At 43.7% G+C, this 26,470-nt stretch overlaps 1 protein-coding gene and 2 non-coding genes across 3 annotated transcripts in view; all 3 read left to right on the forward strand.

Annotated features, from left to right (window-relative positions):
- Nucleotides 1–324: 324 nt before the first annotated feature.
- LOC137533456 (olfactory receptor 5I1-like) overlaps nt 325–26,470 on the forward strand; it is a 41,612-nt gene continuing 15,466 nt past the window's right edge. The window contains exon 1 of the mRNA XM_068254842.1: nt 325–347. Within this exon, the coding sequence (XP_068110943.1) occupies nt 342–347 (6 nt within the window). The 5' untranslated portion in view covers nt 325–341. The remainder of the gene's footprint in view (nt 348–26,470) is intronic.
- On the forward strand, nt 21,129–21,201 carry TRNAR-CCG (transfer RNA arginine (anticodon CCG)). Its single transcript has one exon. It is a non-coding gene; the product is annotated as a tRNA-Arg (tRNA).
- TRNAR-CCG (transfer RNA arginine (anticodon CCG)) lies at nt 24,886–24,958 on the forward strand. The gene has a single exon. It is a non-coding gene; the product is annotated as a tRNA-Arg (tRNA).

Genomic DNA, 26,470 nt, shown 5'->3' on the forward strand with positions numbered 1-26,470 from the left:
CTATCTGCACCTTTTCTTTTTGGAGGAACCCCAACAGGTGTGACCTCTTCTCAGGGGTATTTAGCCCATTTACATTGATAGACACAAATTTCCATTCCAGGGAGATTGGACGTGTAGCATCTGTGTGCATTGGCATATACTCAGACATATTCAATATCTTTTTAAGGACCTAGGACCTCTACAGAGAGAAGTAAGAAGGAGAGGAGAGAGAAACGAAGAAGGAAGAATAAGAAGGAAGAGTAAAAGAGTGAGAGAAGAGAGTAGCTAAGCTAGGGAGCTCAAGAAACGAGAAAAAGCCACCACACAGGGAAGTCCTAAAAGAAGATCCCTGTGGAGAATTTATGGAGGTACTTAGTGGTGTTGACCAATGCCAACTTGGGGGGAATTAAGGTCAGCAGAGGAGATTAAATGAGTCACAACAAGTTTGTACTCACTCCCCCCCCCGGCCACCTATATCACGAACTATAACAGAAGATTAATCAGACCAGGTTCCTCGTCCCAGGCCACCCCTAAGGACGGTAGAAACCCCTAAACAAGATCAACTTTTTAAACACATTAAACACATTATTTAGTAACCAACTTCGCTTTCAACGAAGTACACCCAGGGGAAATTAAGGCACTTTCGTGAAGAGCATGAGGAACATATCAGCCTTTAACAGAATCCGCCCCAGGAGAACGACCGGGGGGGGGGAACGTCCCGCCATGTCCGACCCATAAAACTGGGCCAAGGACATTTGGCGCGACATTCCCCCAGACGTCGATCCCCCAAATTCCAACTCTCCTCCCCCACAATTCCAGGTGCTTTTTTGTGATCCCAAGGGACGTAGAGTAAGTCTTAAACTAAAACTTAAATATAACATTTGTATGCCAACATATAATGATAATAACAAGCAAGGCCTGGCATTTATGCATACTACAGGCTGTCTTTTAGCCACATTATCGTGGACCATTAGCGGGGGAACCCTTCCCCTAGACCAAGTAGTAGGAGGGAGCCCTCATGTTGCTAGCTTTGTTTAACAAAAAAAAAAAAAAGGGGGGGGAGGGTAACTCCTCCCTGGCTAGGGGAGCTGCAGTGGTTCCTTCTGACAAAAAGAAAAACACACTTGGGACAATGGGACTGATGGAATCTTTAAAGGTCAAAAAGATATGCAGGGAAGCGTTTGTATCAGGTCTCTTTGCACTTAGAGAGGGTGAAGCTAGGAGATTACATCAGGATCCAGTCTACAGCACTGTCTTTCAACGGGGGGGTCAATATATGGAAACATGTGGGCGAGTGAGGGAGAGGGGAGCCCCCAAGGGGAGTCTTCTGCAAGAAAAAAGAGGTAATTCAGGTATCTTAAGCAAGTCTAAGTTCACTTATCCATCTTGTGTCTTCTGCGAGTAGAACGGCATCGGGAGTCTTCAGAGGAGGAGGAGGAATTAGATTTAGATCTCTTGGGTGCCTGTGGGCTCGCATTGGCGCTAGCGAAGAAAGAGTCTCTTTCCTTGTAAATCTCTTCTGGTAGAAGGAAATCTGCATACCATTCTGGTACCTCCGGGCACTGGATTCCGAGAACCTGGCAGAAAGCATAGAGTTCATCCGGGAATCTAAGAGTTGCCGCTTTGTTGCCCACCTATGCCACAAGCGCAAAGGGAAACTTCCAACGATACTGAATTTTCTTCTCCTGAAGGATCTTCAGCAGTGGTTTTAGTGCCCGTCTATTGGTTAAGGTAATCGGGGATAGGTCTTGATAAACCCCAATAAATGTTTCATTGAAGATTATGTCCTCTTGATTTCTCGCAGCTCGCATTATGGATTCTTTGAGGGGGAAAGATTGCAGACAACAAATAACATCTCTAGGTGTGTCATTATCACTTCCCCTCGGTTTCAGGGCTCTGTGCGCTCTCACAAAATCTATATGTTCCTCTTTAGGTTTCTCCATGACCCCGTTAAAGATGGCTGTCAGAGCCGGGACGATATCGCTGGGTGAAACCGTCTCAGGCAGGCCTTTCACCCTAATGTTGCATCTCCTCCCCCTGTTGTCCAAGTCCTCAATCTGCCGGTTAGCTTCTATGAGTTTGGCGTTATGCATACAAATAGCTCTGGCTGCTGCGTTTGAGGTTCGGGCCTGGTATCTGCTCTCTCTTTCCAGCCCGTCCACACGTCCCGCAATGGCCGCCATCTCCTCCCTGATTTCTAAGGTAGCTGCAGCTAGCGCGGACTTAATCTCCGTTGCTAAGTCTCTCATGTCCCTTACCGTGAGGGAGCGGTTGAGAAGATCCTCTGTGGGGGGGTCCTCTGCCCGGGAGCTGGGCTCGGAGCCTGGTCCCGGAGTGGGCGCCATCTTGGGTGTAGGCCGCAGTGCGCGGTAGACAGTCGGATCAGTTCAAAATCAGCGTTTGGGTGGTCCGATGTGGGTAGAGCCAGCTCCAGGGGCTGTCAGGGGTGGCTAGAACTGCAAATGTCTGGTCCGGTTGGTCTGTAGAAGCAGCGAAGGTGACCGTTGGGGGAGAGTCAGAGCGGAGCTCTAGCAATGTGCGTCCATTCTTCTCCGGCGCTAAGCCACGCCCCCGATTCTAATGAGGCTTAATTGCCTCAGGTGTGTGCATGGGGGACAGGGGGTTAATTACCCAGATGTCCGGGCGCTTCTACGCCTATCAGACGCTTGCACGTGTCCAATGGGACATGTTCAATGACTCAATACCGCGCACTTCCTACTTCCGGCCGGAGGAGGAAGTGCGCGGTGTTAAGTCATGGAATGCTTCCCATTGGATGCGTGGGAGCGCCTGATAGGCGTGGAAGCGCCCGGACATCTGGGTAATTAACCTCCTGTCCCCCATGCACACACCTGAGGCAATTAAGCCTCATTAGAATCACGGATTCGGCTAGTTTTCTACCTGCGAGCCCATCACTAGTTATATAGTCTTAAATTGAAAAGAGTAGTAGCGCAATGGTAGACAAAAAGCAGCCAAGGTGAGCTCAGGGCCAGTGCTCAAGCCCTAAATGAAGAGTACAATGAAAACAATAGGAGCACCTGGCGCTGAAAAACAATGATTGCTAATGTAGCTAACGATCAGTGTGATCTGTTAAATCAGTCCAGGAATGCTGTCTAATACAAAGGCATATGGACTAGCCGTATAGCTGAATCAGTGTTCTGGAAAAAATGTAGGTAAATCAGTACCTCTAGGGGGTATATGCAATACCTCCCTACATGTATGTGCTGTCCTCCATGCATCCCACAGCACGGAGGACTACATGTAGGGAGGTATTGGCAGTTAGAGATGATAAACAAGATGATAATCTACTGATATAACAAATACATAGCGATGGGCGGAAATCCCCGTTTTTGATTGGGCGGAAATTCAGATTTCCACCAATACCAATTCCACATTTTCCATTTTTCCAATTTCCAAGGAGTATTTCGAAATTTTTTGGCATCAGAGAATGCAAAAAATAACAAAAAAAAAATCGGAAATTGGAAAATCAGTAATCGAATTGCTTCTGAGATATGTGATTGGGCTAAAAATACAAAGTTGCAGTAAATCAGATTTCCCCAGAATTCCGATTTTCTTTTTTCGATTTTAGAATTTACAGGAGTGTTTTGTCACTTTTTTGCAAAAAAAAAAAATTTGAAAATTGGTAAAACAGAAATTCAGTCTTGGGTCAAATTACCGCAGTAATCCGACTTTTGTGGGAAAATTCTGCATTCTCTGAATGGTCCAATGCGTCTGAGTTCTGTGTTTGGGCTCAAATTACTGAGTTTCAGTAAATCAGATTTCTGTGGAATTCTGATTTCTGGGAAATTTCAATTCCGTGGAATTATTATTATTATTTATTGTATTTATAAAGCGCCAACATATTACTCAGCACTGGACAATAAATACATACAATGGTGCAAAGGATAACAGACATGACAAGGTTATACACATAGGCAAAAGGTACAAAATGCATGATCATGCGATTTTGGGCTGGTTTTGTAGGCCCCCTAAATACACTAGGGAAGGGAGAACCCTGCCAAAGGCTTACAATCTAAGGGAATCTGAATAAAACATAGGGGTTTATTTGTTATATTCTGGTAAATTTGCTATGTGCTGACAGCACACAGCAGGTTTATGATATTTTTACACATTATTTAAACCTGTGGTACTTAGGTGCTGCTCATGTGACTATGGCTGGATAGTGCACTGGTTAAGAGCGCTGCCTCCAACATAGAAGACTATGGTTGGGGTCTTGGCAGTTCCTGTTTGGTAAGCCAGAACCTATTCAGTAAGGAGTCCTTGGGCAAGACTCCCTAACATAGCAGGGTGGCTTATTGAGTGCTATACAAATGTCGGCATCATAATTATAATGCCTATCACCCAAGTACCATGGGTTGCGCTAATAACAACAGATCAACAGTACTCAGAACTGATATACAGCAAAGTAACCGCTCTACAAAAATGACAGATGGAATCTTATTGGTTGTTGGGGGAAAATGCACACAAATTGCAGCAACATTTGCATTAACTTTTAAAAATGACATCTCATTGGTCATCTCTAAAGAAAGGCAGTTTATGATCATGGATTTAGGAACAACACACTTTTTTACACTCACTCTTCTTTAATCTTTATATTCTTTAATCATTATCCCTTTGCACCTTTTACCTTCTGATTAAAATAATTTTTCAGCACTCTACATTTGAAAAAGTACCCAAACGTAGGTAAACTTATTGTCAAATTTATTCTGAGTATTTTCTTGCTTGCTGGTGCCTTCAAATGCATTTTTTTGGATAATGTGTGAAAATGTCTTCTGGGAGAAAACATCAAGTGTACCCAAGGAATGAGAAACGTTGCCACTTGAGGACCACAGTGTTAAACCCCCCTAAAGACCAGGCCATTTTTCATTAAATTGGCCACTGCAGCTTTAAGGCCAAGCTCCAGGGCCACATGACACAGCACACAAGTGATCTCTCCCCCCCCCCCCCCCATCCTTTTCTCCCCACCAACAGAGCTCTCTGTTGGTGGGGTCTGATTGCCCCCCAGATGTTTGTTTGTTTATTTTTATTTATGTGTTTTTTAATAAAAAAAATGTGTATTTTTTTTTAACTATTGTATGCCCCCCTTCAGCCTATGACAGCCGATCACATCTGTGCCTCTGGAGGGGACAGCCGTGTGACACGGCTGTCCCCAGTACAGCGCTGCTGTAGATCGCAGAGTTGTACGGGTAATAGATGACAGTTTCGCTGTCTAACAGTCTCCCGAGCGGCGATCACAGCTGGGAGACTGAAGGTGAAGCTCTGCTCCGCCCACCAAGCAGGAGATGCGCGCGCAGCCTGCACGCAATCTCCTGCAAAACAGAGCCCCAGGACTTTACGTCGATCAGCGTTAGGCGGTCCTGGGGCTGCCGCCACGACCACGCCTATTGGCGTGACGCGGTCAGGAGGTAGTTAACCACTTTGAATCTAGACCTTGTTTCCCGTTATGAACCAAAGCAGTTTTGTTGTTTTAGCTATGTTCCTATTTAATCAGCAAAAACTTTATCCCTACTTATGACACATATATGATACATATATCTTTTTTTTTTTTTTTTTTCAAGAGAAACCAAGCTTTCATTTGGCTGTATGTTTTTTCCAAGAAAGATTTTGATTTCCAAGCATTTTAATGGGAAAAATAGGAAAAAATGAAAAAATACATTATTTCTCAGTTTTTACCAATTCCAGTTTAATAATAAAAAGTGCTACTGGAGAGAAACACAAATTTTATTTGGCTATTTCTCCTGTTTTTCATAAAGTTTAAATTATGTTCATATCACAATTTATGATGATGATATTTGTTTCTGAAATTAAGGTGGCTTTTTTGCTACAGTGTGTAATTTTCACTTAAATTTGAGAAAACATTTTAATTGGAAAAGATTAGGCAGCCCCCCCAGTATAAGTAGACAAATGTGCCCCCAGTATTAACCCCCTATAGGTAGCCAGGTGTGCAGTGCACCCAGTATCAGCCCCCCCCCCCCCCCATAGATAGATAGATGCACCCCCAAGTATGGTGAAATGTGCCCCCAGTATAAGACCCCCGCTTTAGGTAGCCAGATGTGCCCCCAGTATAGACAGTCAGCTGTACCCTCAGTATTAGGTTCCCCCATATAGATAGCAAGAGGTGCCACCAGTACTATACTACCCTCCATTATAGATAGCCACATGTACCACCATTAGGTATCCCAGTATTAAGTCCCCCCATACCAGATGTGCCTCCAGTATTTTTTTTTTTTTATATAAATGATTTTTTTATTAGTTTTTCAAAAATAACAATACAAGTTATTCACATTTAACATAGAACAGTGTTTATCTATAACCAATCATGAAAAGAAAACAGACGGTAGTCGAGTATGTTGAGTATTAACTGTGTGGGCCATCTGTGAGAGGGTAGTTTCTTTTCTCTGTGAGCTAGAGCTACCTCTACGGGTTAGTGGAGAGTAGTAAGAGAAGCCTAAGGTTGGTGACTTGTTCTCACCCTATAGGTAATTGTTGAGTGGTAGGTGAGTTTGGTGGGTCTCTCTTCAGGGGCTAAGAGCCATCTGCCTGTGAGGGACCTAGGGTGATGTATCCACAGAAGTGTTGGGGTGTGCAGAAGGGGGGGTACCCCAACACCTTGTTTTAATTAGCAAGGGCTGTTGGGTTAATGCCGGCCCGTGAGGGTAGTCTGGTTGGTGGTGGGCATGTCGAACAGGGCGTAGTAAGCGCCCTGGTGAGGGTTATAACTTATTTCATTTGTGAGCTTGCACCATTGAGGGATAAGTAAAAGGTGATAAACGGGAAACTAGAAGGGGGAGATAACGTGTATGGGAAACTCATACCTCCTAACTTATATCCTTTTCCTTATGAATTTAAGCTTTAAAGATGTGTTCCATTTTGAGGTTGTTGTCTTTTGTTGCTAAGATAAGTGTAAGGGTGGGGACATTGTTAGAGCCCCAGTTTTGTAGGATTGTTTGTCTAGTTGCACATAGTAGGTGAGTTATTTCTTTATGATATGTTATAGGGAGCTCCGACAGGCCTATGTGTAGCATAGCCAATTGTGGGGTAAGAACATATGGGGAGTGTATAATGCAATTTATTTGGTGGTTAATTGCAGACCAGAGCTGAGAGATTCTTGGGCAGTTCCATAGTATGTGTTCTAGAGTGCCTGTGTGAAGGTTGCATCGCCAGCATAGGGAATTGCTGGGGTTGGTGAATTTGGCTAATTTGTCCGGTGTGAGGTACCAATGCATGATAATTTTCTGGAGGGATTCCCAATGTGCGTTGTGTGAGGAATGTTTTAAGACTGCATCCATGGCTTTTTTTATATCGTGGTGGTCTATGTTGTTATGGAGTTTCTGTGACCACGCATTTGCAAATTTTGATTGTCTAGTTGTGTAGTTGCTGGTTAAGAGGTCATACCATTGTGATATCCCTCCTTTTAGGGGAGTTTTGCTGCATAACATAGCATTTAAAGATCTCGGGAGGTAGAGGGGTGGGCCTGTTTTTCCTTTAAGAAGGTGGGCTATTTGGATGTATTGGTAATTGATTGAGTTATTGCAATGATATTGCTCTTTTAATTGAGCTAGTGATTTCAGCTCTCTATTGTGGAATAGGTCATTTATGTAATGAATACCTGCTTGTGTCCAGGTATGTAGTTGGAGGTTAGGGATAGTGTGATTGAGGGCAAGTATTGGAAGTTTAAGGGGGATATAGTCTTCTGACGTTATATTTGCTGAGGCTAAAGCTTTCCATGCGAGAATCGTGGAGGTGACTGGAGGGAGGGTTGATGATGTTTTTGAGAGATCCATGGTGGTTAGTGCTAGAAGATGTTTTGTGGGGATGCCACTTATTTCCTGCTCTATGTCCACCCATAGTTTCCTGTCAGTGGGTTCCCACCAGCCCTTACTTGCCTCTAAGATACAAGCATGTCTATATGATTCTAAACATGGAATTCCAAAGCCTCCTGACTTTTTGGGGATTTGTAGATATTTTATGGCTACTCTGTGTTTTTTATCTTTCCAGAAGAAGCATGCTAGTGTTTTGTACATATCTACAAAGAATTTTTTGGGTATGGGTATTTGGACCGTCCTAAATAGGTACAACAACTTAGGGAGGAGCTGCATTTTGAAGGCCGAGATTCTGCCCGCGTGGGATAGTTCTACTTTGGCTATTTTTTCCATATCTTTTGTTAGGTCTTTAATTAGGGGAGTGTAGTTGGTCTTATAAAGGTCAGACACATTTTGTGGAAGTTGGATGCCCAGGTAAGGGATGGAGGAGTGAGTGAAGGGGAAAGGGGAGATGGTACTTAATTGATCCCTTGTTACACTATCAATGTTTTTACACAGTAGTAATGATTTATTGGCATTAACTTTATAAAGTGACGCTCTGGAGAAGTCCTGCAGTACTTTTACTACTTGGCTAAGGGAGGTTGGGGGGTTCGTTAGTGTGAGAATCACATCGTCGGCGAATAGCCCTATTTTGTGATCATAGTTGCCGACTTTGATCCCAGAGATTTTGTCGTTTGTTCTTATGGTTTCTGCTAATGATTCCATTATAAGGACGAAAATTAGAGGGGACAGGGGACATCCCTGCCTAGTTCCATTAGTTATGTGGAATGGTTTTGACTGGAAGCCTGCATGGGATACTGTGGCTGAGGGTGTTGTATACAGTGACATTATAGCTCGAAGTATTCTGCCCTGGAACCCAAATTTTAGCAATGATTGGTGTAGAAATTCCCAGTGTACTCTATCGAATGCCTTCTCTGCATCCAAGGTTAGATACAGAGAAGGCATCCGAGTTGTTTCTGTGAAGGACATAAGATCAATTATTCTCCTTGTCCCGTCAGAAGTCTGGCGGCCTTTTGTGAAGCCGACTTGATCTGGGGCTATCAGGTTGGGTAGTATGTTTAGTAACCTATTGCTTAAAATTTTAGCAAAAATTTTATTGTCGCTGTTGAGTAGAGAGATGGGTCTGTAGTTTGTGGTGTTAGTCGCATCTTTTCCTGGTTTGGGAATAACAGTTATAGTAGCAGATAGAAATTCTTCGGGTGGTTTGCCTGTTTCAATGATGCAGTTATACAGTCTCATCAGCCTGGGTGCCAAGATTAGTGAGAATTCTCTATAATATTCATTCGTAAACCCGTCTGGGCCTGGGGCTTTATTTTTTTTTAGTTGCTTAAGGGTCTTTATAATTTCTTGTGTTGAGATAGGGGTGTTTAGGGTAAGTAGTTGGGGTTCGGTTATTTTAGGTAATTGTAACTGTTCTAAGAATTGCTGAATCGTTTGAGGGGTGGGTTGGTATGTAGTCGGGTCCTTCGAGAGGTTATAAAGAGATCCGTAGTATTCACTGAAGGCATCTGCTATGTCTTTGGGGTTTGTTAGTAATTTTTTGCTAATCGGATGGATAATTTTTTTTATGGTGGTTTTGGCCCTTTTTTGTTTGATCTTTTGTGCTAGTAATTTATTTGTCTTGTTGTGGCAGGAGTAGAATAAGGATTTAGAATTTTGTTTCATCCAATAATATTTATTAATCCATATTGCTCTTAGTTCTTGTCTCAATTGAAAGAGAGCAATTTGGTTCTGGTGGGAGGGGGAGGTTATATTCTGTTGTTCTTTTAATTTAATCTCCCTTAGGAGATTGTCAATTTGCAGGCGTGTGTTTTTTTTTTGTATGGCACCCAGCTTGATGAGGAGGCCTCTTGCGAAGGCCTTGTGAGCTAACCAAATAGACGTATCACTACATTAGGGGTACACGTTAAATTCAAAAAATTCTGCCAATTGGGATTTTATCTGGAGTTTGTTTGCTGGAGGGAGCAAAAGGGAATTGTTCAGCTTCCAAGTTTTAGTGACGGGGGCATGGGATGGGAAGTCCATGAAAAGGGTGACGGGGGCATGGTCGGACCATGAAATTGGGCCAATCTCCACTTTCGATGCATATTGGAGGTCCTTGCTGTTTAGAAGGAAAAAGTCAATCCTGCTGTAAGATTTGTGAACTTGGGAGTAGAAGGTGTAGTCTCTCTCAGCACTGTGTATTGCTTTCCAGGGATCATATAAGAGTTCTTTGTGGAGCCAGGCTTGTAATGTTGTAGCTTGTCGTTGGCCTTTGTATGTTGAGTCGAGCTGTGGAGATATGATAGTGTTGAAGTCTCCTCCAAAGATAACATGGCCTGTTTTAACTTGGTCCACCTTATTAAGGACTTTCTTAAGGAAAGTGGGCTGAGCAGAGTTAGGTGCATAAATGTTCACTAGTGTGAATTTGAGGTTGGAGATTGTGCAGATAAGTATCAGGAATCTTCCTTGTGTATCTCGGTGGATTGCGTCTACTGAGGCTGATAGTCTCGCGTGTAGGGCTGTCATCACCCCTCTTTTTTTTTGTGTGAAGTTACTCATAAGGGGGTTTGGGTAGCACTTATGTGAGCACCTGGGAACTTTTCCTTCTGCAAAGTGCGATTCTTGTGTCATCACTATATCCGCATCTGATCTTGTTGCTTCGTTCCATAGGAATGCCCTCTTTTGTGGGGAGTTGAGGCCATGGGAGTTTATCGTAATGATTTTAAGTCTCATACGTGTTTTGTCGTTGAGTGCGTATGATGATCTGGTGGTATGGATTCATTTGAAGGGGGTGGGGGTATTTACGCTGACCTAGGTGGATCAGGTTTCCCGAAGATATGAAATTAGCTATAACCTTAGAGCTAGAACCAGAGATAGGAAAAACATAAACATACAACAAAGGTAATTTATAACATGTGTATAGCAGTAGTGCTAAAACTGAACATATTGTAGCACTATCTGGTATGTTGGGGGGCAAGAGCATTCTGCTCAACCTGTGGGGTTGTTAACAAGTGGGTGACCAGTATAGATCCCATCTCATTTGGCCATCTGCCATTCCTTATTAATCTTGGAGGTAGTCGGTGCACGGCTGAGGCTTTGCATTGGAGGAGCTGGAGTGATGTTCCAGAGGTGGAGTAATTTAAGGCCTTCCTTTAGTGAGTTAACGCTGTGGATTGAGCCATTTTTGCTCACAATCACCTTGCATGGGTAACCCCATTTATATGGAATGCTGTTTTGCTGTAATGAGGTGGTGAATTGTTTCATGCTTCTTCTGGCTGTGAGTGTTGCCTGAGAGAGGTCGGGGAAGAGTTGGATCGCTTGGAATGGATCAGGTAGGGCCCCGTTTTTCCTTACTGCTGCTAGGAGCGCTTCTTTTGTTGTGAAGCAAAGGAATTTAGCAATAACGTCCCTGGGTAATTTGTCTGCGACAAATGTGGGCTTGGGTAGTCTGTGTGCCCTCTCTATCATTAGCTGGTAGTCTTGTAGGCCTGGGACTGTAGTATTGATGAGCTTAGTTAGGTATTGCTTCAGCTCGCTTTGTGGGATTTGTTCACTAATTCCCCTGAACTTCAAGTTGGACCTTCTGTTACGGTCTTCCGCGTCAGCTAGTTTGAGCTTCATCCATTTTATGTCTGTGTCGTTTGTTGACAGGGAGTCTACTGTTTTATTGTGCTCCTCTATAATCACATCGATGCGATCTTCATTATGGGAGACCCTTTCTCCTAAGTCATCAACTGCATGTTGTAGCTGCGTGGTTATAGGCAGTAGTTCTGCTAGTAATGAGTGTTTCAGGGAGACTAGCATGTCTTTCATGTAGGCCTGCGTGAGCAGCGTGTCAGAGACGGGGAAAGTATCTATGGAGAGTGTGGGGTTTGGCACGCTAGGGTGCTGGCCTACCTGCTCTTCTGCAGACTCCTCTGCCCATCGAGGTTTTGCTTTGGCCGGGCTGCGGGAGGAGGGAGAATCAGTTGGAGATGATTCGCTGGATGAGCGTGCCTCTGCTGTCTCACTTCTCGGCTCAGGCTGTGGGAAGGTTGCTGTGCGCATTGCTGCAGGAGCTCCGGCGCCATCTTGGCTGCCTGTTTTCTTAGATCTCCGGCGGTCCGTGAAGAAATCAGTGAGTTTCCGCGGTGGTTTAGCGGTAAGTTTGCGTTTCCTCACTGCCTCCGTCTCCATGTCACTTTCCTCAGCCGTTGTGCCGGTATTTTGTGTGGATGGCATGCTTTTATCGTCGCTTTTCTCTATGCTGGGATCGGAGGTCTGGATCTATGCGTCCATTCAGAACATCCGGCGGACACGCCCCCCGATGTGCCTCCAGTATTATCAGCCCTCTCCCCAATGTGCCCCCACTATTAAGCAGCCCCCTCCTCCTATTTGGAATCCCATCCTATTAGGCAACCCCCCTCATATTATTATAATTATTAAATGCTTTCTTTGCTTCTGTCTTCACAAAAGAAACAGCACTGTTGCAAACTACAGAGGCGGAAGAGTCTCAATCTTCTAACTGTAATATTAAATACTTAACGCAGGAAGAAGTGAAGGCAAGACTAAATAAATTAAAAATAGACAAGGCACCTGGCCCGGATGGCATGCATCCTCGGGTCCTAAGGGAATTAAGTTCAGTTATAGATAAACCCCTTTATCTTATCTTTTGTGACTCTCTTGCAACTGGCAGAGTCCCAGTGGATTGGCGTACAGCCCACGTTTTCCCATTATTTAAGAAGGGCAAAAAATCTGATCCAGGAAATTATAGACCTGTAAGTTTAACATCAGTTGTATGCAAACTATTTGAGGGGTTACTAAGAGATACTATACATGACTTCATAGTAGAAAATAATCTTATTTCTCAGCATCAACATGGGTTTACTAAAGACAGGTCCTGTTTGACTAACATGCTCAGCTTTTATGAGGTAGTGAATGCTAATATGGATATTGGGAATGCTGTAGATGTGATATACTTGGACTTTGCAAAGGCCTTCGACGCTGTTCCCTACAAAAGTCTGGTGCAAAAGTTGAGGATGCAAGGACTGGGGAAGAGTCTGTGTTCATGGATAAGGAACTGGCTAATGGACAGAAAACAAAGAGTTGTGGTCAATGGATCGTACTCAAAATGGGAGACTGTTAGCAGTGGGGTCCCACAGGGGTCTGTTCTGGGTCCAGTGCTCTTTAATTTATTTATTAATGACCTAGTAGATGCAGTAGTGAGCAATCTTGCTATTTTTGCAGATGATACAAAATTGTGCAGAATCATCAACTCTCAGGAAGATAGTGTCATATTGCAACAGGATCTGGATAGGATGGCTATATGGGCACATACATGGCAGATGAAATTCAATGTTGACAAATGTAAGGTCATGCATTTTGGACGTACTAATGGTCTAGCACCATACAAAATAAATGGGATACAGTTGGGGACATCAAACTTGGAGAAGGACTTAGGAGTACTCATTGACAACAAGTTAAATAATCGTACTCAATGCCAAGCAGCTGCAGCTAAAGCTAACAAAATTTTGGGATGCATTAAAAGGGAAATAAAAACTCGAGATGCTAGCATAATATTGCCCCTGTTTAACTCTCTAGTAAGGCCACATCTGGAATATGGAATTCAGTTCTGGGCACCACATTACAAAAAAGATATTGCAGTTTTAGAGCAGGTGCAGAGACGAGCAACAAAATTGATGCGTGGGATGGAAGGTCTCACTTATCGAGAAAGGTTAGATAAACTGGGTTTATTTAGTCTAGAGAAAAGACGCCTTAATTAACATGTATAAATACATCAGAGGGCAATATAATACCTTGGCGGATGAGCTTTTTGTCCCTAGGCCTTCTCAAAGGACTAGAGGACATGATCTGCGCATGGAGGAAAAACGTTTTAGCCATTTATTTAGGAAAGGGTTCTTTACAGTTAGAGTGATTAAGATGTGGAATGCATTGCCACAGGAAGTCGTTATGGCAAACTCTATACCTGCATTTAAAGGGGGCTTAGATGCTTTCCTTGCGTTGAAAGACATCCATGGCTACAATTACTAGGTAATGCCTAAGGATGTTGATCCAGGGATTTTATCTGATTGCCATCTGGAGTCGGAAAGGAATTTTTTTCTTTAGGGGCTAATTGGACCATGCCTTGTAAGGGTTTTTTCGCCTTCCTCTGGATCAACAGGGATATGTGAGGGAGCAGGCTGGTGTTGTACTTTATACTGGTTGAATTCGATGGATGGATGTCTTTTTTCAACCAAAATAACTATGTAACTATGTAACTATATTAGACAGCCCCCCCTCTCATGTTAGGCAGCCCCCCTCAAATTAGACAGCCCCCCCATTATGTTAGGCCGCCCCCATGCCCTGATCATTAAATAAAACCTGAAAAGAAAAGCAGGACTCACCTCCCTGGTTGTAGCGGGGATCGTCCAGCAGGAGCCGCAGTTCACAGCTCCGCAGTCAGCCCAGTACTGCCATATACACCGGGTCACACCAGTATGGGGCTGACTGCGGAACTGTGAACAGAGAATCCTGCAGCATGTTTGCCGCTAGATCCAGGGAGGTGAGTCCTGCTTTTTCTTTTCAGGATTTTATTCACACATCGCTGCAGGGAGCAGAGAGGAATGATCAATGCTAATGGGCACAGCATTGATCATTCCTCCACGGGGGGTCCCCTAATTGGTTAAGGGAACGCGTGTTCCCGTAGACCAATTAGTACAGAAGCAGGCTGTGACGGGAACGTGCCCGATCATCCACAGCACTGCTTCTGATAAAAATCGTATATCTACGTCCTCGTGGCTTGGATATAGTCACAGAGGACGTAGATATACTGTGGGAAAAGTGGTTAAAAAGTAAATACTTACCTAAGAGGGGGAAGCTTCTGAATCCTATAGAGGTTCACACAATTCTCACTGCTTACAGATCCCCTTTTTAAGCATAATGAGGTGTGTTTGGGGGCGAAATGGTACCCCAACTTAACTGTTTTATGGAACTATAAATGATTAAGCATGCATAAGGTGACCAGTTTGTTAACATTCTTGCCCCAGTTCAGGCACAGAGCACATATGCAGCAGATAATCAAGGTGGCAGAGGTCTTGTGTTTGGTCATTCTGTTTCTTTAGCTAGGATGTTGCTGCTTTTTAGTCATGATCGTAATCAGCTAAATAAGATTACGCAAAATTTCACATATATTTTTGCAATTACGCCTATACGTAATTACAAGTTATAAATTCAATTGATTCTATGCAATCATTTGTAGTATTGCATTAATGTTCATGTAATTTTTGCGTAAATGTGTGCCGACTTCAGCAGTGAATAGCAAAGACCCCATACATGCTGTTGTAACAAAAGTGCTACAGATGTTAAGGAGATTATTGGGTACAAGTCAAGAAAATAATTTTTCAAAACGACCTTATGGTTTTTGATAAAATCGATATTAAAAATACAAAGAAAAATGTTTTTTTAAACTCAGAAAAATGACAGTTTAAAAACCATTTTAACTTTCTATACTGTATCTAACATTAATTTTCTCAAAAACTACAAGGTCTTTTTGATTTTTTTTTTTTACTTGTACCCACTAGTCTTCTTAACCACTTTACCCCCAGCGGTGCGGATTTCTCCGCCCCGTTTTCCACCCTGTTAACACTAGGGACGGAGAACCTGACGGCACCTGATGCCGCTCCCGCCGCTGTCCGCGCGCCCCCGCGCTCGTGCATGCCACTGCCCGCTTGCCCGGAGATCAATGAACGGGAAAAAACGTTCCCGTTCGTTGATCCAAGCCCCCGCAATGATCAGCTGCTTCTACGAGAAGCAGCGCGATCATTGTGAAAAAAAAAAGTTTCCTAGCCTCATAACATTTCCTGCAAGCGTCCTTCCGGACGCTTGCAAGACGCATAAACATAAACTTACTGTGGCCATCTTGTGGCCAAATAGTAAAACTACACCCTAAAGCTGTAATGAACTGCTCTGCTGTCTGCACAGGCAGGCAGCTTTTTGACCATTGTTTAGGTCTGATTGCTACAGGTCCCTGGAAAAGAGACCTGTCTTCTCTCTGCAAGTTTCAGAGTTGCCATGATGGGGGATTAGCATCCACTTGTCATGCAAATTGCTTATCTGATTCCTTTGAAGGCTTGCAGTATAAATGCCATTTCCTCCCAGAATTCCCTGCTGGTCATAGAGGTTTGTTCCTGATAACTTACCTGGAGTCTTAGCCTTTGCTAATTGTCTGCTAAGATTATCTTACAGTAATTCCTTGAGAGTGCACTAGCATTCCTTCTAGCATAGTCAGGTTGTAATTATCTGTATTGCCTTGTACTGTCTATCTGTTGCGATTGTCTTGTCGCCAGCGGCTGTTGACAGGAAATCGTTCTGTCTGTTGGGATCGCATTCGCCCTAGCGGTAGTGGCGGTGGTTCCTTCTGTACTCTGTCTTAGGGGTGCAAGCCAGAGCAGTGGTTGCTACTGGTTGCTCCATCTGTCTGTCTGTCTGGATCGCATCCGCCCTAGAGGTAGTGGCGGTAGTTCCTTCTGTACTCTGTCTGGGAGTGTGGGCCAGAGCTGCGGTTGCTACTGGTTGCTCCTTCTGTCTGTCTTGTCTGGAACGAACGCTTGCGGTAGGCTCGGTGGGGTAACCGTTTAGCAAGCGTTCGCGTTCTCTATTCATTTTCGTGTTACATTGGTTAGTTAGGGTTGGCGCGTTTTGTCTCTGTTGCGCTTCTTGTGCGGAGACCGCGCCATTAGCGTGTTTTGTCACTGTTGCGTTTTTCGTGCGGTGACCGCGCTTAGCAAGTGCGTTTGTTATTTTCCTTGGTGTTCTGATCATTGTTTGCTGTGTCTTTCTTACTACACTTATGCTCTGTCTTTACTCGATCTTGTGTCACTGTTGACAATCGCTATTCTTGCGGTTGCATTCCTGCTTGGTTTCCGCTGTTTTGTGTGTGCGCCGTCGCCGGGTGGCGACTAGATTAGTGGACACACATACATTCTGTCTCTGTGCTCTCTCTCTCTCTTGAAGGGCTATCTTGCCCTGTATTGCTTCACCTCGTACAATTCCTATCTGGCATCTGTGGCAGTGCAGAGGGTTTATTCCTCTGCACTCCACAGCTCCATCTGCCGGTGGGAATTCCCCTCTACAGGTGCATTGCACCAAAGCTGGGTTATGTTATTCCAACACTTGTGGAGGATTTCCGCAGTGTTAGCGCACGACTTATGCGCTGACCACGGAGATAATTTCCCATTCGTTACAAAAGCATTTTTCACATACAAATGAATTAGTTATACACTAAAAATTAACTCATTACCTCCCACACTCACCAATTTTTTTTTTTTTTTTGTAATTAAAAAAAAAAAAAAAACAATTAAAAAAAATACATAAATAGTTACCTTGGGGACTGAACTTTTTAAATATTTATGTCAAGAGGGTATAACACTGTTACTTTATAAACTATGGGCTTGTAATTAGGGATGGATGCAAAACTGAAAAAAATGCACCTTTATTTCCAAATAAAATATTGGCGCCAAACATTGTGATAGGGACATAATTTAAATGGTTTTATAACCGGGACAAATAGGCAAATACATTTAATGGGTTTTAATTACAGTAGCATGCACTATTTAAAAACGATAAAGGCCAAAAACTGAAAAATAATAAAAAAAATTTCCCACATTTTTTCCTATTTTCCCATTAAAACACATTTAGAATAAAATAATTCTTGGCATAATGTCCCACCTAAAGAAAGCCTAATTGGTGGCGAAAAAAACAAGATATAGTTCATTTCATTGTGATAAGTAATGATAAAGTTATAGATGAATAAATGGAAGGAGCGCTGAAAGGTGAAAATTGCTCTGGTGCTCAAGGGGTAAAACCCCTCAGTGGTGAAGTGGTTAATATATATGGTTTTGGTGGCAATAGCATGTATGGGGGCTTTGCTATTAACCGCTAAACTTGGCACGAAACTACATGAAAATGTATGCAAAATTACGAATGATTACAATTACAGACATAATTATGATTTTCCCCAAACTTTTGCATCACAATTTTGCATCATAAATGTGAATTTTGATGCAAAATTACGTTTATGTGAAATTTGTCACTATTCGTCACTACTGCTTTTTCCTTTGCCACCAAGGCCTGGGTCCCACTGGCAGTGGTTTTGCAAAGCTTGCCGATTGCCAGTGATCAGCAAAGCGTTGCAACAGTGGAACCCTGGGAGGCTGGTTCCACTTGCAGAGCTGTGATCATAAAGCATTTTGTGAGAAATCCTGGAGTGATTGCATTCAATGGCTGCAGAGCCAAATCACAATTGCTCTGGGAATCGCATTTAAAATCGTGGGACCTCCACGATTTGAAAAATCACAAGCATTTTTTTGCTTACATGCACCTCGTTCTGCTTGTGTACCTGGCTTCAAAAGGTATTGGGTTCTGCATTTATCATATAAGACTACTACCTCGTCTCTCCTTTGCAAAGTGGGTGTGGCCCAGTGGCCTAATGTAGAGTGACCATACGTCCCAGATTACCTGGGACGGGTCCCAGATTCGGGGTCCCCTGTCCCAGGCTGGCTTGGGTCCCAGGAAAAGTCCCACTTTTAGATGCAGGACGTCCCAGCTGCGGGAGTATGTGACATCAGTGTTCCGTCCTCGGCCCACCGCCGCCCTGCTCTGCCCTGCTGCTACTGCTCCCCTCCCTCCCTGTCTTCTGCCTGCATTGAATTGGCTAACAACTGGATTCCTGTCGCAGTCTGCCCCGCCCCCCGCTGTTTAAAGGGAACCTAAACTGAGAGGGGTATGGATTTTTCTTTTAAACAATACCAGTTGCCTGGCAGCCTTGTTGCTCTCTATGGCTGCAGAAGTGGCTGAATGACACACCTGAAACAAGCATGCAGCTAATCCAGTCTGACTTCAGTCAGAGCTAGAGTGACCAGACGTCCCGGATTGCCCGGGACACGTCCCGGATTCGGGGTCCGCTGTCCCAGGCTTAATGAGGTCCCGGGAAACGTCCCGCTTTCAGCAGCGGGACGTCCCGGCCTCGGGACTCTGGCCACTCTCTCCTCAATGAACTGGCAGCGGCGTCTATAGACGCCGTGCCAGTTCATTGCCCGCAGCCCCGCTCCAGCCTCGTCTTCCGGTGTCTGTTTCCGACACCGGCAGGCGAGCAGGGCTACGGCAAGATGGCTGCCGAAGCCCTGTACTGGAGACCTATTTGTGTCACTAGTACAGGGCTTCGGGCGCCATCTTGCCGTAGCCCTGTCAGCGCGGGAGAGAAGAGCAGGAGGAGGAAGACGGTCCCGGGACGGAGCAGCGCGCCAGAGGCCGGACACTTCTGCCAGGTGAGTAAATGCTTTCTTTTCCAGGTGAAATGTTTGCCCGCATTGTTTCTTTTCCAGGTGAAATGTTTGCCCGCATTGTTTCTTTTCCAGGTGAAATGTTTGCCCGCATTGTTTCTTTTCCAGGTGAAATGTTTGCCCGCATTGTTTCTTTTCCAGGTGAAATGTTTGCCCGCATTGTTTCTTTTCTGGTGAAATGTTTGCCCGCATTGTTTCTTTTCCAGGTGAAATGTTTGCCCGCATTGTTTCTTTTCCAGGTGAAATGTTTGCCCGCATTGTTTCTTTTCTGGCGAAATGTTTGCCCGCAGTGCGTTTCTTTTCTGGCGAAATGTTTGCCCGCATTGCGTTTCTTTTCTGGCGAAATGTTTGGCCGCAGTGCGTTTCTTTTCTGGTGAAATGTTTGCCCGCAGTGCGTTTCTTTTCTGGTGAAATGTTTGGCCGCAGTGCGTTTCTTTTCTGGTGAAATGTTTGGCCGCAGTGCGTTTCTTTTCTGGTGAAATGTTTGCCCGCAGTGCGTTTATTTTGTACTGACATGTTGCCCGCATTGCGTTTATTTTGTACTGACATGTTTGCCCGCATTGCATTTATTTTATACTGACATGTTGCCTATTGCGTTTATTTTCTGGTGTCCGGGGTAACTGTTACTGCATTTATTATTTAATGGTCATAGATGGCTATGTTTGCTGCTTTGTGGTTACGGTATACTATTAGCATCACACAGTTTCTGCACACCCATGATACAAAGTCTCGTTTGTCCACATCATGGCGTAAACACTGCTTTCTTATGCCTCGCTGTTACATCATTACGTTAGCTCCGCCCATACAATGTCATGGCCACGCCCATTTTTTCGGCGCGGCGCGCTGCGCGCGCCGCAGCCGCCCTCCCCCAGTCTTCGCCGCTGCGTGCTCCTCACTCCTTCCCACTTTTCGCCGCGGCGCGCTGCGCGCCGCCCCCCCCCCCACGCCCCCCCCCCCCCGTCCCAGGTTGGACCCACAAAAATATGGTCACTCTACCTAATGGATAAGGCATCAGCCTCCGGAGCTGGGGATTGTGGGTTCAAGTCCCACCTGGGTCGTAGACTTTAAGTTGATGTCACTCTTAGAAGGCCTGGTAAAAGATCATGTTATGATGTTTAGTCAAACTAATCTGTAATATGGCTTTCTAAAAATACACAGACTTTGTGTGTGGTCCTGTGGCCTAATGGACAAAGCATCAGATTCCTAAGCTGGCGATTGTGGGTTCATGCCCCACCTGATTGTAGGTTTTAAATTGATGTTACTCTTAGAAGGCCAAATTGTGATCTGTACATCAAACTAATGCATAATATGGCTTTCCAAGACAGTTCCATTAGATCTTAGATCTGCATCCAATCAGTCCTTTGTAGCAGCACGATGTATGTTATGTTTATGCAGAAATATGATCATTACCCAGTATGCAGAAGCAGCATGTACTATCAGTCAGAATGCATGTGAATCGTGCTAACTGCTATTGGAAGTACTTTAAGTTGTTCAATACAGTGAAGCAGTAAGAGCAAACATCATGTTTAGTGATGCAGTTGACTATAGATGAGGCCCCTGAGACAGGCAGCACCCCCACCCCCCTTCCCCAGGTGGGGGTTCTACACTCAACTGCATCAATTAATGTGACAGTGATGTTTGCTCTTACTGGTGCCTGCCAGCTTTCTGGGGCTGGAAATACCCCCAGCATAGGCTAGCCCAACATATTGCCAAAGCTGCGAAGTCCCACATAGCTAAACAATGGAACAATGGCTCTAACCTTCCCTCTCTGTTGACCTTATGGACACCATCTTTACGGTTATCCTCATATCGGAACAGTTGTTAGCAGTTATTAATGATACAGCAAAGGTGTTTACTAAGATATTGATGGAGCAGAGTGGACTGTGAACACACAGATAGGCATCCAGTATAACAAGCTAGAACTCTTTACTGAAGGAAAACATGCAGTTAGTAAATCACACACAATTATCAGGAAATGCAGCTTATTTGTTCCATTATATTTGAGCGTGGCTCAGTGGCCTAATGGATAAGGCATCAGCCTCCGGAGCTGGGGATTGTGGGTTCAAGTCCCACCTGGGTCATAGACTTTATGTTGATGTTACGCACTCATAAAAGGCTTGGTAAACAATAAACCTGTGATGTTTATGGCTTTCTAAAAATGCCCTTACATTGTGTGTGGCCCAGTGGCCTAATGGATTAAACATCAGCCTCCTAAGCTGGCGATTGTGAGTTCAAGCCCCACCTGGGTTGTAGGGTTTAAGTTGATGTCACTCTTAGAAATAGTGAACAATCAAATTGTGATCTGTCCATCGAGTTAATATATGAAATTGCTTTCCAAGACAGTTTGGATCTTTGATCTGCATTCAATCAGTCCTTTGTAGCAACAAAGGCTTTGTGGTAAAAAAAAATCTGGGGGGGGAAATACTGCATTTGGCGTTTTAGACTTAGTGTGCTAATTCATAAACAATTTCACAGGTGTGGTAGAAATGTGGTGATTTTCCGAACTGAGCTGTCGGTATGAGGAATGTAAGCTGGCTGAGTTGTTACATTTGCTGTTCTCCATGCAGAGACAGCCTTACAATAAAAGGGGCATCCACAACTTCCCTTTAGATGTGCATGTATGGTTAAACTGCCTCTCCTTGCCCTGAATCTGCTCTGAATCTGTCTATTAGTCTTTCTAAACAATATCCACAGCTTAGAAGAACTTCAAGAAACTTTACACATGCAGGCTTTCTGATGTGAAATAACATCTGAAACAGGTACCCAAGAGGTTAAAAACATAGCCTGGGTATTCAGTTAAGCCTTGTTTGTTCAGATCACTCTGCTGCTGGCTTTTTACACAGTCCTGCTCTCTTATCACAATGTTATCAGTATTATCACCTCCTCACAGCAGGTGGCATTCTCCATGTCAATACCGCATGCTCTAATCTTTTATGAATTGACATTTCCTGACATTTCCTGACATGTGCTGGAGGAGTTCACTGCTGAAGTCGGTAATTTACCTCACTGCTCGGTAATTTGAGCTTTTCATGCGGTAACAGCTTTTATGAATTGACACTTTCCTAAGTGCTCGGTAAAGTCAGCTGTTTTCAGCATTACCGCATGAATGTTATGTTATGTTTATGTAGAAATATGATCAGCATCCAGTATGCAGAGGCAGCATGTACTGTCAGTCAGAATACTCCAGTATGCAGAGGCAGCATGTACTGTCAGTCAGAATACATGTGAAACGTGCTAACTGCCATTGAAAAGTACTTTAAATAATTCGACAAAGTGAAGCAGTAAGGAGCAAACACCGTGTTTAGTGATGCAGTTGACTTTAGATGAGGCCCCTGAGACAGACAGCACCTCCTTCCCCCCCTCCTAGGTGGGGGCTCTACATTCAACTGCATCAATTAATGTGACAGTGGTATTTGCTCCTACTGGAGCCTGCCAGCTTTCTGGGGCTAGAAATAACCCCAACATAGGCTAGCCCAACATATTGCCAAAGCTGCAAAGTCCCACATAGCTAAACAATGGCTACAACCTTCCCTCTCTGTTGACCTTATGGACACCATCTTTGCGGTTATCCTCATATGAACAGTTGTTAGCAGTTAGTAATGATACAACGTAGGTGTTTACTAAGACATTGATGGAGCAGAGTGGACTGAACACACAGATAGGCATCCAGCATAACAAGTTAGAACTCTTTACTGAAGAAAACATGCAGATAGTAAATCATACACAATCATCAGGTAATGCAGCATTATGGAGAGGAACACAGAAAATGAACACAGGAAAACACAACACCACAGTGATCATTGCAGCACTTTACATTTTACAGTGACATCTTGTGGTTGCTTTACTATACTACAGCTTCGGTAATTCTGTTGATACTTTCAACAGACATAGCAGCCTTAGCTTTCTTGCACTGATTTACGTGGTCTACATTCATGTGCCCTATCATTACGACCCTGTGGCTTTTTATCACCAGGGCTCTTTGTTACTACGCTGGATGTTCCATATTTATCACTGATGTACTGTTAGTCTATTATCTTATCTCTCTTCTAATGTTAGTACACCATGCTCAATTGTTAAGAAAGTGTTTTTCAATGTTCTTTACTTGCTAGAGATAATACTGTCCTGTCCTTTTGCGAAGCTTAACTGTTGGATGTTCAATATGAAACTGCCAATAAATTATTTTAAACTAAAAATTACATAACAATATTTTGTATGGTTTGTTTGTAGCAGGATGAGCAGAAACTACGCCAGTGCGAATTTATGCATCGTAGTTCGCATCTATGCATCGTAGTTCGTAGGTGAAGTTTCAAAACTACGCTTATGAATTTACGTGTAGCGAAGTACAGCTACGTGTAGCATACGCCCACTATGCATAGTTAACATGTGTATTGCGTAGTGAACTATGAATGCGTTACTCGCGTCTAATTTCCCGCATGCGATTGTATGCTTCCAAATTTACGCGTCGGAAAGGGGAATGTACACATAGAAGAGTTCCCTTTTCTGCATGCGGGCATAAGCATCCACATACACTACGCTTCGCACTACGCGTAATTGCGTATTTTAACGTGTGGTCTACGAAATGCATAAGAAGCGAATATTTGTTTTCGAAGCCGTAGTTTGGCGAAGCGTAATTGCATAAAACTACGCGTAGTTCCAGCGTAGCGAAGTTGACTGACTACGACCATCCCTGGTTTGTAGCACAGTGTCCTAATGGATAAGGCATCAGCCTCTGGAGATGGGCATTGTAGGTCCCACCTGGGTTGTGATCTTTCTGCTGGGATTATGGTAGATCGTGCAGAAGAAAATACACAGGGACACCAGTAGCCCAACCTGGTGTAGTATGAATAACCTCCCTGGCGGTAAGCTGCCAGGAGCTCTATGCAGAGTATAGTGCGCAGCAGGCGTTTTTACTCAACTCCCCGGGGATCCAGACGACAGTAGCTGTTCTCTTTCCTGTCCTCTGAGGCTCTGAATCATTTTGGTGAGGTCACCATCATTGATCTCACTACAGAGTTACAGCACCACCCGGAGGATGGAAGGAAAATTGCGCTAGAGCCCAGGGAGGTAAATGCTGGGGCTGCTGCTGGCTTTCTGGCAGCATGATTTTTTCCTGATTTTAGGGTCTGAAACATGCTGAAAAGACAATAAAATCCAGAAATAATCATACCGCCAGGGAGGTTTATAAAGATAGAAATGGAAATATAAGTACAAGGTACTCAAAGATAGACCCAGCAACCCCTATCGGCGCATGTGGTGAAAGACCACCCCCTCATGGCCTAGTGAGGGTTTTGGTAGTCATGGCTCCAAAACAGTACTTTATGATGAAATCATGAAATAAGACACTCCCACCATCCCCATGTGGGTAACTATAACTGAGAACACTACAAAATCAGGAATCACCCAAAATGATAGAACCATTAAAATCAGAATAAAAAGAAGGTACCTTCAAGCCTACCTTCAGGAAGTTTTTTCAAAAAGAACCTTATTCAGCACAAAGGAGTACACATTTCGTACCTTATAGCTGCTTCATCAGGTCAATAACGTGCCAGAAAATGCAGAAGTGAAGCCTGGGGCGCCTTTCGACTTTTACATTTATACAGGTTGAAAATGAACCATGCAGCATCTGATTTATTTTCAAGATGCATGTATTTCCCTAAACTTGCATAAAACTAAAACAACAGCTCTGAATTATTTGCATCACATTGACCATCCTTGTTTTGTAATATTTCTGCTGATTTCTGAAAATTCCACAATATAGCATGTGTGGCCCAGTGGCCTAATGGATAAGGCACCAGCCTCCGGAGCTGGGGATTGTGGGTTCGAGTCCCACCTGGGTCGTAGACTTTAAGTTGCTGTCACTCTAATAAGCTCTGGTAAACAGTAATTGTGATGTACAAAAATTGTTTACAATGTATGGGCACCATAATGGGTGATTTAGCTTTCCAAGAAAGTTTCATTGGGGTTTTCACTCTACATATCAATCATTCCTTTGTAGCAACACAATGCATGTTATGTTTATGTAGAATTATGGTCAGCACCCAGTAGGCAGAGGCAGCATGTAGTGTCAGTGAGTGTCACTGCATCAAACATTGCAATACTGCAGTGCAATTCATTTTCAATAGATGAACTGCTTAAATCCATTGCAAATCTATGTGCTCTGCTTGGTAGGAATCAATTGCTTTCTGATTCAGATTCCAATCAGAGAAGAATCAATCATTTTGGCACATTGGATGAAATCTATAAGTGTATGTCCACCTTGAAGGGAACCTGAGGTGAAAGGAATATGGAAGCTGCCATATTTATTTTCTTGTAAACAATGCCAGTTGCCTGGCAGCCATGTTGATCTTCTGGCATAAGTAGTGTCTGAGTCAAAACCCTGGAACGAGCACATGGCTAATCCAGTAAAACTGAGTAATCTGAGTCAGAGTACCTGATCTGCTGCATGCTTGTCCAGCGTCTATAGCTAAAAGTACTAGATACACAGCCTCAGGACTCCTCAGGAGGCAACTGGTATTGTTTAAAAGGAAAAGGATAATGAAATCTGATAACTATAAACATTGTTGTCAAACTTAGTTAACGATAAATACCATTGTAATTACGGATGGAAAATAATAAGGAAAAGATATTAACGTTAATTAATTGTTATGTAATTCAACAATACAGCTTATATCAACCCTACTCTCACACAGAAACCTCCCCTGATGGTGCCTAAAACTAACCACTCCCCTGGTGGGGTGCCTAACCCTAATTACCCCCCCCCCCCGTAGTGCCTAACCCTAACCCCCCCAGTGGTGCCTAACCCTAACCACCCCCTGGTGTTGCCTAAAGCCAACCACTCCCTCTGTAGTATAACCCTTTTACACATAGAGATAAAAAAGATTGTTGATAACGTAAAATCTGTACATATAAACAAAATAATAGGGCAAAAACTATAACTTTGCAAGCTTCTAAAACGATAAATACTTCAAAAACTATAAAGTCCTAATGTTGTTAACGATATTTTTTGCGGCCCCCTCTTTTCTGCTTTTTTCACCGTATTAACAATAATTGCATTAAAGTCTATGGTGGCGCCCTTTTCGTACATCCTCGTCTTGCGCCCTTTTTTCCTGCTACCGATAGGCCCAGTAGGCAGCCTGTCACACGTAGCTTGCAGTGCATTACATTTAAAGCATGCTGTTGAAATAGCACGAATCACAGGAGATTACTTGCGCTATTTTCTTTAGTGAATCAATCCCACAAATACCTCAGCGACGGAAGCCTCTGGATCCTAAAGAGGCTTCCCCCACTTTGGTACATTAGCCCAATCAAGCGCTGGGATCCCCGAAAAATGACCAAAACCCCTTGCATGAA

The sequence above is a fragment of the Hyperolius riggenbachi genome, chromosome 9 (genome assembly GCF_040937935.1).
Source record: "Hyperolius riggenbachi isolate aHypRig1 chromosome 9, aHypRig1.pri, whole genome shotgun sequence".
NCBI lineage: Eukaryota > Metazoa > Chordata > Amphibia > Anura > Hyperoliidae > Hyperolius > Hyperolius riggenbachi.